The 15,705-nt window shown below is 33.0% G+C and overlaps 1 protein-coding gene across 1 annotated transcript; it reads right to left on the bottom strand.

Annotated features, from left to right (window-relative positions):
• Positions 1-9,807: 9,807 nt before the first annotated feature.
• Positions 9,808-11,734, bottom strand: LOC131858037 (cytochrome P450 76T24-like). The gene is made up of 2 exons (XM_059210898.1): positions 10,810-11,734; positions 9,808-10,678 (listed from the first exon to the last, which is right to left on the bottom strand). Exons 1-2 carry the CDS (start codon positions 11,704-11,706, stop codon positions 10,052-10,054), a joined length of 1,524 nt encoding a protein of 507 aa, XP_059066881.1. The 5' UTR covers positions 11,707-11,734; the 3' UTR covers positions 9,808-10,051.
• Between the last annotated feature and the right edge of the window lie 3,971 nt (positions 11,735-15,705).

Below are 15,705 nucleotides of genomic sequence, written 5' to 3'. Positions count from 1 at the left end.
AAAGGATAGATGTTGGGATCTACTTCTGTGCAGTATTTGTGGTTTGAGAAATCATTGTGAAAAGAGGTGTTGGAATAGAGAATCAAATAATGAATATATGACAGGTATGAAAATGGATTGTGGATGGAGCTTTGGATCCAGTTGGCAAAAAATTACAGGTATGATCAAGAATTCATTTAAGTATAAAATTTTGCATGGGAAAGTTGATAGCAATCAATCAATGTTTTCAAAAGGCATAACAAATGTTTCAAGTGAAAGGAAATTATTTGGGAAGAAGTCTATAGATGGCAAGTTTCCAGGAAGTTGTAAATTCAAGTTTTGAAGAACTGTCGCAACAGTGGGAGAAGAATGATAGAAAGGCATCAAGCAAGGAAAAGGATTTGAAGTTAGGAAACTTGGTTGTGGACATTAGAAAGAGGTAAAAGAAGACAACAGTCAAGACCAAAGGAAATTGAGAATGCCACAGTATTGGTGGTCGAAATTAAGGGGGGTGTTGGGATATGTAATTTTTCCCACCCTGATGATTATTTGAATAGAATTTTCTAGAAAGGAAAAATATTTAATGTTTTGTAAGATCAAACTAAAGGCCTAAGATGTTTCTAGAATTGTCCAAAGATCTCTATTTAAGGAGGCAGATGTAATGGATTCAAGTTATTAATGAAAATGTGTTGTAGCACATGGAAGAATTGATTGAATTTATTTGTTTATATATTTTGTGTCTTTCTATGTATTTGTGTTTCAATATATGATATTGATCGAATCCATCCACCTCTATCAATAAACACACAAAAGAAACTTTTATTCAATCATTCAAAATTGATTACATCTCAAAAGTCTTTCTCAGACGTACATCTTCGTGTACCCTAAAACAATAGTGAGGCAACTATTATATACTAGAATATTTCATGCATACAGTTGATGCACAATCTCTTAGAAACAACTCGTAGTCTCACACGATAACTGCAATTAACTTTGTTAATAATAGAGATTGTATTTTGCATGTTCTCTACATTAATGGCCAACATTACAACTGACAAATCAAAAACTAATCTAAGACAAACTGATCTTTCTAATCTAACAGTTTAAAATTACAACTGTAGCATGGCAGTGCATAGCGGTGAGGCTCATGCATCACACGTCAACATACTCCTCCTTGATGCTAAGACGTATAATATGATCTCAAAGCTTCGACAAACTAAATCTTTGCAACTCAATATGACCTTGTTAGTACAGATGTAATTAGCAATAAATGACTTTTGTCAAAGATAATGGATCGGGTTTTATGAAAATTATTTTCTCTCATCGAATTCAATGATTGCAGTATATGCAAGAGACATGGACATTCATCAAAGCGGAAGGGAGAGCGCACAGAATTCCTCGAGCAGATGTCATCATAAGGAATGAGTTATGAAATGAAATGATCTCAGACAAGGACCAAATGGATTCGTTTAAAAGGCTTGAGAAACTTTCAACCAAATGTTATTTGGACCAAAGAATTTTATCAAATAATGTTGTTTGTTATTCCGCTGGTAAACAAAATGCAGCGCATGCTAACTATTCGATAGAGTAGTTAGCAAAACGGGAAAAATTCATTGTATTCTAATTTGTAATTAATAAACAAGTTGAGTATTGGCAATGTCCATCTAGCTGACAGAATGGATTCAATTACATAGTTTTTTTCGGAAATGTTTATGCAGTATACAGGATGTACATTTGATCATAAGTATAATTAATTAAAAATAAAAAACGTATTGTATTTTAATTTTTAATTAATTAATAATCACAGTCAAAAGTGCATTTTGTATGTTGCATAGACAAAAGTGTTTGTTGATGTGTTAACTAGAATATCTATATTTTGAAAAACTTAACTACGTTGAGAGATATGTAATTTGAAAATATTTAATATTTATAAATAATAATAAAAATTTTGATCAGTAGATGAACAAAATCCATAAAGCAATGGTCTTTATACAAAGTACTAGGATGAAAGAACCAAGTCAATTGTTATAAGGAGGAAGCCTTCCAAGTCAGTTACTCTCACTAGAATTGGTCCAAATAGCCTATACATGCAAAACCTCATGATTGACTCGAACACATCCTCTAACAATTGTCACATGAAATGAAATAAAGTAGAATTGATAACTTCTTTTGCTTGATCTAAAATGCATTCACAAGTGTCAATATTGTGCTTGATTAAAGCCCTATCAAAACGATCCGATGAACCATGAATACTACCTAATCTATTCATTTTAAAAATCCACTAACACATGCAAAGAGATGCCCCTCTCACATCCCAAGAGCCTCATTCACTATCATAATCTTCCAAAGTTGTAACAAATTTAATATCTTTAGGAATGTAATCTTCTTGCACCAAAGTATTAGCCAAAATTTTAACTAGACCACATGTTGAAGCAAGTCCATTTTGATAGGTCAACTTACTTCTTAGAAGAACAAAAAGAGTCCCATGCTACAAGAGAAGTATTCTTCTTAGCCTCTAAGCCACTCTAAAGGATGGTCCTCATTATTTTTTCATTGAAGACAAGAAAAAGCATAGGGATTTAAGAGAATACATCATAAAGACTGCGACAATGACTAACATAATTTTAATAGGCAAAAAAATGTCAACACAAGAGAGCAATGTGTCTTTCCAAGTGGAAAGTCTAGAATTGTTAGGAAAAAGGGTGTTGCACACCTTGTACTATAAGAAAATAATTATTTTAATCATGTGAAATAGATATTTATTTTGGTGCATTTTTTGAGATTTGTTTAGCCACATTAAATATTTTTGGGGATTCACTTGTAAAGATGTGTTGTAACATTGGTTAGATAATTTATGTGTGGGTTGTACATTGAAAATATATTTAATACTGAAAAATTGTTAGTGCCAAAATGTAAATAATAGGGTCAATGATTTTGTACTCTCATTATTTTGGAACACATGGTTGAGCCAGTACCACTTGGTGGTTTTGTATGAGTTTGAATTTATTAAAATAAAGTACATGTTTAGTGATTAAGGTTGACTATGATTTGAATTGATCTCTCTTGTAGAGTGCATATGTGAAGCATGGCATATGATGTTTTATTGATTGTCCATTATGCTTGGACACATGGATGATTTATGAGAGGAGGTTTATGGTTGGAGCATGCATTGCAATGTTTCATTGCTAGATAAGACATTGAGTGTGGATACTTTTGGTAGTTGTGTTTTTCCCTTATGGGGGCTTTCCCAAGGTATATCTTGTATGATCTTGTGATAATTTTTTTAATCTTTGTATTATTCTTATTTTGTAAACTTGTATATAATTTTTCTCTCATAGAGCTAAATGTTGGAAATAGTTTGATCAACCTAGTAATTTCCTAACAAGAATGGATAGATGAAATCACCTTATAACAAAAAATAGTTCTTCTAGTCCATAAGAAAAAAGGAATCTCAAGTTAATGTTGAGAAGAGTACGAAGTTTCAATCTCAATATGCATTAAATTCTATGACGAAAGTGTTAGTTTACTTTTTTCTAATTACAAAAGGTAAAGTCTCTAATGTTTAGCTCAAGGAAGGATAAAACAATGTAGACACATCATCCATGAATTAAATTCTATAGTTCACCCAAGATGTTAGGTTGCACATGGTTAAATTTGGAAGAATGTCCCACCTATTATACTGTGCAAATGTTAACTTGTATAGTCCACTCGTGTGAAATCATTCAAAAGTGAATTTATCAATCCATGACAAATGCTAGTTTATATAGGGGTTAAGATTCATTGTCCACCTCAAATGTATAAATTAAAATTATGCAGATATTTTAAACCCAAATCAAGCCATGACTGAGAAAGAGAAATCTTTCTTATTCTAATGTGTTCTACATAATAATTTGTAGTATAGAATGAATTTAGTTTTAATATTAAAAATCAATTAAAAAATCAATTAAAAAATCAATTATTTAAAATCAATTAAAAAATGAAGTATTTAAAATTGAAGCTCTAAGTTTTATTTTTTATGATCAACTTAAAATCATAAACATAAATATCTATTTAAAATGGTTTTAAAAAAATAAAAAATAAGTATTTACTTTTAATCGGTCATCTTAATTAATTAATTAATTATCTGATAGGTTATTCCTTGTGAGGGAGCTCCCCACTAGAAACATGTCTCACACTAGGAAATTAATGTCGTCTTTCCTTTTTTCCATTCTATTGGCCATTTTTTCCTTCTTTCCCACCATTTTTTTCGCAACAAATCATTGTTGCGGCTCAAGGTAAAGAAAAATAATATAACATCTGTAGGAAAATGATGGCAATTTTTTGAGGGGGGATGAATATTCTAAGATTTTTGTTAGTTTAATCAATCTAGATTATTTTCTCAAAAATCAAATTCTTTGAAGCCTTACTTTTGGTAGATGATCAGATAAATAGTCAAGTTTAAACATGATGTTCTTCAATATGTTCATCTTAATCTATTGAACAAGATGTTCTTTACTATGTTCTTCTACTTTTAATATGTTATTTATTTTCTTCTTCTAATTTGTAATTTTTTTGTTTTATCTTCTTTGTAGTTATCTACTTACAAAATTTACATAGAAACAGATGATGTAGTTGCAACGACCATGGTAGACATGTATGCAAAATGTGGAAGGATAGACAAGGAACATGACTTGTTTGATAGAATGCCTCAAGGAAATGTGTTCTCATAGACTACAATTATTAGAGGATATCGAGGAAATACATTTGGCAAGGTAGTGCCAAATTCTACAACTTTTGCGAGCATACTCCCTACCTATACCAAAATGGAAGCTTTGGAATAGGGTATGGACATCAACCAAAGCATATTGGAAGGGTGCTTTTGTCAGATGTTATAGTTGGAAATTCTCTGTAGACATGTATGCAAAGTGTGGAAGCAGTGACAAGGGACGCAAACTATTTGACAAAATTCTAAAAAGAAATATGGTCTCCTAAAATTTCATGATTACATGATATGCACATAATGGATTCATTGAAAAGGCTTTATAAACTTTCAAGAAAATGCAATTTGCAGGCATAAAGCCAAATTTAACAATCTTCGCTAGCATCCTCCATGCCTGTGTCAAAATAGAATATTTGAAAATAGGGTATGAACATCCATCAAAGAATAGACAAAGCACGATAGTATTCTTGGAAAAAGATGTGGTCTCATGGCTTACAATGATTGCACGATAAGCACAACAAGGATTTATTGAAAAAGCCTTATAAACTTTCAAACAAACGCAATTGGCAGGTGTAAATCAGATTCAACAACCTTTGTCAGCACCCTCCATACTTGTGATAAAATGGGAGCTCCAAAACAAGGCATGGACATCCATCAAAGCATGATGAGGGTGGATTTTTGTCAAGTACCATAATTGGAAATTTTTTGGTAGATGTGTGTAGCATTGTAAATTGTAGCCTTGCACAATTTTATCTACACCTAGAACTCACTTTCACTTTCCAACCTCCTATGCCTTGATATTGTTTTGATTATGATCACGCCCACCTTGATTCAATATGTTATACACTTGAGTGAGACCATGTTCAAATTTGGATCCTAATTAAAAGGACCAAGACACCCTAGGTGTCGTGGTCCTCCTAAAAGGGGCCCAAATTTGGACCTTGCAATGGTCACACCTTAAAGGCAATAAAACATTCTTGGTGTTAGCTTGCCCCAAAATTTCAAATATATTTTGTACAATAAGGTATAAAATAAATCCCAACCTATTCATTTTGATATACATGATCTCTCTATCAAGATCTCAATTGCACTTTTCCAAATTCAAGTGAGTAAGCAATCAAGAATAATCAAGGTAGTGAAGGAGATATTAAAGTTCAAATTTTAAGCATTCGTGATGGCATCCATGATCAATAACTTATGAATACATTCTACATGAAATTATCAACCTTGGCATGAAGACTTCAATGCAACATTCATCAAGGTATCAATTTCCAATTCAAGCATTTCAAGTTCAAATCTAGCCTTATTCTCAAAAGATAAGCTTTCACAAAAGAATTTTCATTACATTTCAATTCAATTCAAGAATTTAATTCCAAACTCAGGGTTTGACCTAAGCCAAACCCCCATCAAAAACAATATTTTCCTTCTTTCTATGTACATGTGATAGATTTAGGAGCCACAAACAAAGATTTTGACAGAAGAGATGATAATGATTAGATCTAACTTTTGTAGAGGCAAAAACCTAAGGAACGGGATGAAAATTCTGCCATGGTCTCAAAAGTTTTCGATGAGCTTTAGGGAACAGATTCTGTGCAACATCTTGATTCCAAAATATTCCAGTCTATCTGCATTTGGCATAAAGGATTGTAATGCAAATTGCCACATGGTGTCAGGCTTTCAGGTCGAACTTTCTATCACTGATGCTTTTATGTTTCTTCTGCTCATATTTGGCCTCTTGTCTACATTTTGTATTTGTATCTTGTTGTCTCTGTTATTTTATGTCAATTCTTCATCATTAATCCTAGACTTAGCATTTAAAATACATTCAAATCAGTTTTAACTAAACAAAAAGGATGAAGAACTTAATTTGCATTCAATCCTATTGCATTAGATCAATTGAGTTCTCCCTTCCTTCAATGTTTTTGTTGGAAAGTTAGGTCATTTCCTATTTTACAAGGATTAACTTGTGAAACCCTAATTTTCCCATACATCACATTTTGGTGAGCCAAACATTGTACTTGTATTAATTCTAATTTTTTATTCTTAGATCTAATTTGTACGCTTTTAATAAAACTATATTTGCACTCGCATATCTAGTTAATTAACATAAATTTAAAGGTTTAATTCACAAAAACCCTAATTTATTTTGACAAAATTAACTTGTGTTTGCATAATTTTTCATTTATATGCTTACATATGATTATTATTTCAAGTTATTTTCATATTTAGAAGTATTTAGTTATTACATCTCTCATTTCTTTAGAATATCCAATTAGTTAGTTAATCATTTTACAAATAAATTGCATTTCTTAACCATATATATAGCTTGTATTATAAAAAATAGTGTGACTCAATATCTCCTTCTTTATGCATGAATATTGAGGGGTGTGAGCCTACATTGATAACCTATTCCATGGGAATTTGGGTGAAGCCTCAATATTTACACAAGGCATACCTAACATTATGGAGAACAATTCATCTCATACTTCTCATGATGCTTGGATGACTCACATACTAGGCTTACTAGTGAACAATTGTGGAATGTTGACAATGAGTTGGATGAGATTCAACAATGGATGGGTCAAGAACACCCAAATAGTGAGTCAATCCCCTTGATTGAAGGGTTGAAGAGAATGGTTCAAAGTGATAAGATAGGTGTGGAAGTGTTACATGGTATTGCTCATGTTATTGATACCAATATTATTCCTATAAAATTTTGTGTCAAAGCTCTTGGTTACTCTATTTCTACAACTTGAGAATTCTACTCCTATACCTACATCCTTACCTAGTGTGTATATATACTTCTTCTATCATGGATAACTCTACAAAAAATGTTAATCCTACACATGTTAGTCATGTGGGAAATCCTATTAATAAATACTCTTACATACCTCCTTCCATGAGCCTTCCATTTGTTTACTAACTATCCCCTTGACCAACATACTATAAAGTTCTACCTCCTTATTCTCAACCTCCACCTACCTATCACAACACTATACCTCCATCACAATCTAGCATGTTCAATTCCAAGTCATCCAATTAAGCCACTATCAATAACCTAACTCAAATTGTCTCATCCTTACAAAAATAATTGGCTTCTTTAACCAAATCTAAGTTCAATATCCCCACATATGATATAGTTAGCCCACTATCTATTGATGTGGTTCATGTGGTTGCTCCTAAGAATGTGGAAATGACCCAAATGGAATTATATAATGGAAAAGGTGACCTGTCCACTTGTGTGAAAATATTCCAAACCTTGTGTGGTGATTTCTCTCATGATCATAGACTCATGGCAAAAAAGAAATATTGCACTTTTAGAGATAAAGCTTTGCAATGGTATTTATCTTTTCCTCCTTATTCTATCTATTCTTTTCCACAATTGGCCAATGCATTCAATAAACAGTTTCAACATAATATTAGTCCTCAAATTACTTCAGTGATTTGATTCATTGTAAGCAAGGAGTTAAAGAAAAAGTGACTGATATCATTGGTGGACATAAAAATTGACATTCACAAATTGCTTATCCTACTCCTGATGACACGGTGCCAAAAGAATGGAATTTGTATATGAGAAGACAATCTTTTTGGTTGCCTATTTATTGTAATTTCAAAAGGAAGAAGAAGAAGAAGAAGAAGAAGAAAATTGCACACCTAGCAATTCTATTTTATAATCTAGAAATCAAGTTTGCTTTGTCACCAACATGGACTTATTGTTTCAGGGCTTTCAACAACTACTAAAAACAAAAAAGGGCTTTTCCTACAAAAAAAATTTTCCTTATTACTGCACTCTCAATGCAACTCAAATCTACCTACATTCTTAAAATACTTATACAAATCTTGTTCAGCTCAAATGTCCACCTCACACATGGTGCCTACCTACAAAGGAAGTTGACTAAAATGGCATAACAATTCACATTTAGACGATAATATCTAGATGTCTAGGTGTCGACCTCCTAGTGGATCTTTTATCTGATCCTAAGATTTATAGGAAGAACTTCATTCTACTGCTTGGATCTCAAATGATCTACCACAAACAGAACCAATGGAACAAAGCTCCCATAATGAACAGGGTAAATAATGTTGATATCATTGTGCCCTTGGTAAAATGACATTAATAGGATGTAGTGGGTGATTTGTTGGTCAAGGTAGTTTGCGTAGCCATTGATTCAATCATGGTAGACGTCGATTCGGTCATTAGGGTAATGCAAAATTGTTTTACCACGTGACAATTTTTTAACTAGAGAAGACCTTAGTTTTATTTTATTTTATTTTACGCATGAGGAATATCTCATTCATCTAGAAAAAAATTCTAGCATGACAAATCTAGTGTGAGAACTATAGAGATAAAGTTTCTAGCATGAGAACCGTATAGAAAAATTTTGCAACTTGAAACATCAGTAAAATTTGGAGGGTGCTTCCCACCTATAATAGCCTATCAGCTAATAATGACAATTGGGTGCAAATAAAATTCAATAATAGAACTCGTATCAAGAAGCATTACTTTGGTGGTTAAGATCGTGGTATTTTTAATATAGAAAATGACATACAATTAAATAAATTATTATTTTATATATATATATATATATATATATATATATATATATATATATATATTAAAAATCAAACTAAACTAATATTGATAAATTTGGACACTTGTTGGAAAAGTTGGTATTAGCATTATGGATATGAGAAGGGTTAATAATACTATATTTTTATATATTTAATACAATATGGGTTAACTCTTGGAGTTAGAGTAAATTTTTTTATTTTTTTATTTTTTTAAATTAGGTTTTCTTGTTTTTAAAAAGTGGGCATGACAACATCTATAACCACTTTTGATCTTGACAAATTTTCTATCCTAGAAATAAAAACATAAGTAAATTAGAAAGAAAAAACCTAAGTATTTTTGAAAAATAAATAAACATTGTTTTTAGTTCTACAACCACTATTTAATCACCAAATATCCTAAGAAGATGAGGTGAGATCATATGGTAGATAGTTGTGAAAGGTGCTAGAAAGAATATGACTTACAACAAATTTACAAAAAAACATAAAATATGAAAAATAAATATAGAAATAATATTATATTGATTTGCTTCAAAACCACTTTATAGAATATTACACACCTTTTCAAAAAAACAATGTCCTTTGATTAACATATTCAATACAAATATAACTCATCATGGATGATCCATTGATGCCAAACCCTTTATTTATACTAATTCTACATAAAGAAACTACTACTTCCCAAACATGTGAGATAAAGGGACAATATATGTGTTTTATAGCTGAATACCAAAGTAACTAATTAGGAAGAAATAGATAGGGTCGTAAAGTGAGCAACAACATTTTCCCCTTTCCTAGTAGCAATCAGTTATAGATATGATGTGGTAGGCGAGGTGTGGGAATTGCAACCAGATGTTCTGCCTTTTGTAATGTGATTCCAAACTTTGCGCTCATATCTAACTTTTCTGGATTCTGTCCATTGGGAAGCTGCCAATCAAAACATTGAAGGAGAGTAGCCACTACTACATGAACTATTTTATGAGCCAAAGGGATCCCTGGGCACATTCTCCTCCCTGATCCAAATGGAAGCAATTCAAAATTTTGCCCTTTATAGTCCACATCTGAGTCCATAAACCTCTCTGGAAAGAACCTTTCTGGTTCTTGCCATACATTAGGGTCCCTTCCAATCGCCCAAACATTGACAAACACTTGGGCATCCTTAGGTATAACATATCCCTCTATTTCACAAGAGTTAAGGGCTCTATGGTGGATCAGAAGGGAAGAAACTGGGTGTAGACGAAAGGTTTCTTTAACAACTGAATGAAGATAAGGTAGGTTGTCAATATCACTTTCTTGCACTCTTCTTTCTTTCCCCACTACCTTGTCCAATTCGTCCCTCACCTTTTCCATTACCATAGGATTTCGTATGATTTCTGACATGGCCCATTCAATTGTGTTACTAGTTGTTTCACTCCCTGCTGTGAACAAGTCCTATAAACATAACAAACATCAAAATCATCTTGTTAAGAAACTCTCTCCAAACTAAAACTAAAACTAGATATAAGACGGACAGCTAGTGATCTCATACTTTGTTTGCAGGATAGATTGATAGATATACTTACATAGAAGAAGCGTGTGATCTCAAACTTTGCGAGCTTCTCCCCAGTCTCGGTCTTACTCTCGAGCAAAATATCGAGAAAATCCTTGTCTGCCTCCTCGCTTCTTGTCCCGCTCTGCAGGCGCTCGTCGATATATTGATCGAAGACTGCAAACATAATCCTAAAAATCCTAGTCATCTCCTTCCTTATGCCCTGCGGGTCGAAAGGCTTCAGGAAAGGAAAATAATCAGCCCAATTAGGCTTGCCACCAACAAAGAGCATCTCATTGAGCGCTTTCTTAAACTCTTTAGACTTTTCCGACTCGTCCCAGTCGAACATGTCCTTGGAAAATAGCATGTTGCCCACCATATTGAAGCTGGTGAGGAAGGCAGCGTGGCCGATATCCAGAGGAGCTGAGGTGGACTTATAAATGGCCCTCATCATGCTTCTCACTTGCTCCCGCCGCAGCTGGTGGAGTGCCTCCAGACGCTTCACGGTGAACAGCTGGGTGGTGCAGATGCGTCGGAGAGTGCGCCAGCGTGGCACGCAGTCCCTCCACACCAGCGAGTTTTCTCCGTACTCGAGACACTTGGCAGCCTCAATCATTGTACGTGCTGACAGGGATTGATCCTGCGTTTGGAGAACCTGTCTGGCCATGGCGGGCGAGGAGGCCACCACAGTTGTCCGCCATCCGAGGTGGAGGGTCATGAGGGGGCCATGGATCTTCGCCAGCTCAGAGAAGGACTCGTTCACATTCTTGCCCACCTGGAGGATGTTGCCAATCAACGGCCAGGGACGCGGTCCAGGTGGCAGCCTCTCAGATGGCTTGCTTCTGAGCTTTGTGAGCATGTATACAACACTAATGACTGTGGCTACTACACAATAAAAAATGAGGGTGCTCAAAGAACTTGAGAAATCCATTGCTTTGCTCTTTCTCTCGTTTCGAGCTCAGTTGCTGCGTATTTTCTTCTGCTCAGTCTGCTCTTTATATAGGGACGCAGAAGTAGACCCCTTTTGTGGTGGAAGAATCCAGTCAAGGTTCAAACAACGTGCAGAGAAAAATGATCTATGTTGTTGGCTTGGAATAAGAACTTGTGGCTTGAGTTGGTCTAAATTTCAAATCATTCTTAATTGTTGTTTCTTAAAGTTTTGGGGTCATATTATTTGTTCCTGCCCACAGGTAGGATACATATGCATCCGTTCGATGCATTTTCCCTTTTAAACTGTCCAATCATTTTTCAGAGTTTTAAAAATTTGAGTGTCATTCTATAGTTTTTATATTTATGTATATTTAAATGATTTAAATAAAATTATTTGTCTGTTTTCCTATTGGCTAATAGGAGTAACAATAGTGTAAACATTATATTTATTTGCTTTTATTTAAAAATAATAATAAGTTTCCAAACTTTAGACATTTACTTCAATTATTAATCTCGGTTTACATTCCAATTGCTGCGTGTGGGACCCGGTAATTCCATACCTTACGTAAATGGATTTAACTCTCATTAATAACCAAAACGTACTTCATCTATAAAATGAAGCCACCTCTATTCCATTTGTATTATAGTTAAATTTATAATAAATATTTTTATTTTCATAGTTTGATAACAATAACTTCTCTCCTCTCCCCCTCTCCTCTCTCTCTACCTATATTTCTCTCTCGCTCTAGTTGACTCTCTGTATTCTTCTATCATAGTACCACATGTAGCTCTATTTCTCCATCTATATGTAGCTATCTCTTCCTCTTTATCTCTACCTCTCCCTATACAATTATCTCTTTTTATCTATTTCTCTCTATATCTCTCTACTTTTATCTCTCCCTATACGTCTTACTCCCTATATGTCTATCTTCTTATCTATATCTCTCTATTTTTATCTCTACCTCTACCTCTACCTCTACCTCTACCTCTACCTCTACCTCTACCTCTACATCTTTCTATCTCTTTATCTATTACTCTCCTTTTTCTAATGGCAGGAACTTGACGCTTTGCGTTCTTGTTAAATATTATGTCACATTATCTTTCTTTTTTTTTTTGAAATGTTTGAAAGGGGAGAAAAAAAAGTTAGATCAAAGGTACACCAAATCATGTTTTATTAATGTGTGAATCTGATCACATGATTTGTTGCTTTTTACATGTAAGAAATATATTTGTATCAATTATGGGTACTCATCATCAACATTAACAAATTTAAAGTCACGGCTATGGGTCCAATATTGTTAAAAATATTTGGCATCAAATCAAAAATCAAAGAAAGATTCTTTTATAGTCCAAAATGTTGGGGAGTCCGTATATGGGTCAACAAATGTCATAGTCCATATATGGGTCAACAAATATTACATGTAAGGAATATATCTTGTTTTTTGTTGAGGTGTTTGAAAGGGAAGGAAAAAAAAGTTAGATAAAAGTGATTGTATAATTGTACACCAAATCATGTTTTATTGATGTGCTAATGCGATCACATGATTTATTGCTTTTTACATGTAAGGAATATTTTTGTGTCAATTATGAGTACTCATCATCAACACTAACAACTTTAAAGTCACAACTATAAGTGCAATATTGTTAAAAATATTGGGCATCAAATCAAAAATCAAAGAAAGATTCTTTTATAGTACACGTTGTTGGACGGTCCGCATATGGATCAACAAATGTTATAACAACTATTGGAACATGCTCAACTATTGAAACATTGTTTTTATTGGTTTACTTTTTTTTGTATATTTCATATTCTTGATCATCTTAATTTTAATGATGGGTAGATAATTATTAAAATAATGTCTTTTTTTCTTATAGCTGTTTTGCTAGTTGTTTATAAATTTATTGTTAGATTTGATTCATGTATGTTAAATCATCTTAAGCTATAACCAACTAGAGCAATTCTTTTAATTAATAAAATTGACCCTATATTGCATGCCTTGGCCTATATGACTAATAACAAAAGTAGGTACAATATCATAAGGCACCTAGACACAAACCTTTGATGGAAATAATCAAAACTATCTTGCTACAAAATATTAGACAAAAAATAAACTATAATAAATACAAATTTGTAGGATGAAAGAACCAAGAAAAGAGTTAAAAAGAGGAAGCCTCACAAGTTAGTTACTCTAACTAAAATTGGCTACAATAGCCTCTACATGCAAAACCTCATGTCTAACTTAAACACATCCTCTAACAACCATCACATGAAAGTAGAAATATTCGTCTTAGCTTCTAAGACACTCTAAAGGAAGGCCCTCATTATTTTTCCCATAGAAGACAAGACAAAGTAGAGGGATTTAAGAACAGAAGTCATAAAGAATGGGACAATGGCTAACATAGTTCTAATAAGCAAAAAATTTCCAACACAAGAGAGAAATATGTCTCTTCAAGTGGAAAGTCTAGAATTGTTAGGAAAAAGGGTGTTGTACATCTTGCACAAGAAAAAGATTATTTTAATTATGTGAAATAAATATTTACATTGATGCATCTTTCAAGGTGAGTTTAGCCACATTCAGTATTTTTGGGGTTCACAAGTGTAAAGTTGTCTTGTAATATTGGTTAGATATTTTATGTAGAAGGTTGCACATTGAAAATTTATTTAATATTGCAAAATGTTTGTACCAAAATTAAATATTAAGGTCAATGATTTTGTGCTCTTATGGTTTTGAGACACATGGTTTATCCAATACCATTTGGTGGTTTTGTATGATCTTGAATCTATAAAAAGAAAGCACACATGTTTAGTGATGAAGGTAGGCTAAGATTTGTAATGAGCTCTCTTGTAGAGTGCATATGTGAAGCATGACATATGATGTGTTATTGATTGTCTATTATGCTTGGACACATGGATTATGTATTAGAGGACACTGATGATCCAAAAATATTCACTTGGACCATGTATTGTAATGTTCCATTGCTAGATAATACATTGACTATGGATACTTTTGGTAGATAGGGTTTTCCGTCATGAGGGCTTTCCCAAGTTATATCTTGTATGATCTTGTGAAATCTTTGTATTATGCTTATTTTGTAATCTTGTATGCAATTTCTCTCATAGAGTTAAATGTTAGAAATAGTTTGATCAATCTAGTAATTTCATAACAAGAATGGAAAGACGAAATCGCCTTCTAACAAAAAATAGTTTAACTAGCCCCTAAAAAAAAAATCCCAAACTAATGTTGCAAAGAGTACCAAGTTTCAATCTCAATATACATCTAATTCTATTGTAAAAAAATATAAACACGTCATCCATAAATTAAATTTTATAATTCACCTGATATAATTGGTAGCACATGGTTAGATTTTCCCACCTATTATATATTGTGAAAAGGTTAAGTTGTATAGTCCACTCTTGTGAACTCATTCAAAGGTTAATTTTACAATCCATGACAAATGCTAGATTATGTAGGTGTTAAGATTCATTGTCCGCATGAAATGTGTAAATTTGCCAAATTGTCTTCTTTCGTTGCGACGTGAAATAAAAAATCAAGCGAGGAATGAAAGACATTGGTCCGGTCAACAAGGATTTAATAGAAAAAAACAAATAAACTAGTGAGTCAAACTATAGGTTTAATGAACTTGTCATGTAATTACTTCTACGTCTTTATCAAAAGTACCTGAGTTTGTGAGGTTCTTTGTGAGTGGACAATTCCAGTCAAAGTTCCTAAAAATGTGCAGAGAAAACATGACACTATCCGCGTACCTGTTTATATTACAAAGTCGTTCGGCACTAAATATTGCTGAGATTTGTCACATCATGGAATATGTGAACAATTTTCGTAGCATCAATTTTCGTAGCATAAATAAATAAATAGAATACCCTAATTAACATGTGTATATTAACTTAAGATTCAAATTTGTTCTCTAACATTTTCCAGCTCTCACTACTACTAGCATATCTATCTTAAATTTATTTAATCTATATAAAATACATCGA

This window comes from Cryptomeria japonica, chromosome 9 (genome assembly GCF_030272615.1).
Source record: "Cryptomeria japonica chromosome 9, Sugi_1.0, whole genome shotgun sequence".
NCBI classification, from domain to species: Eukaryota; Viridiplantae; Streptophyta; class Pinopsida; order Cupressales; family Cupressaceae; genus Cryptomeria; species Cryptomeria japonica.
The sequence above is the reverse complement of the archived record's forward strand: the minus strand, read 5'-3'. Positions and strand labels throughout refer to the sequence as shown.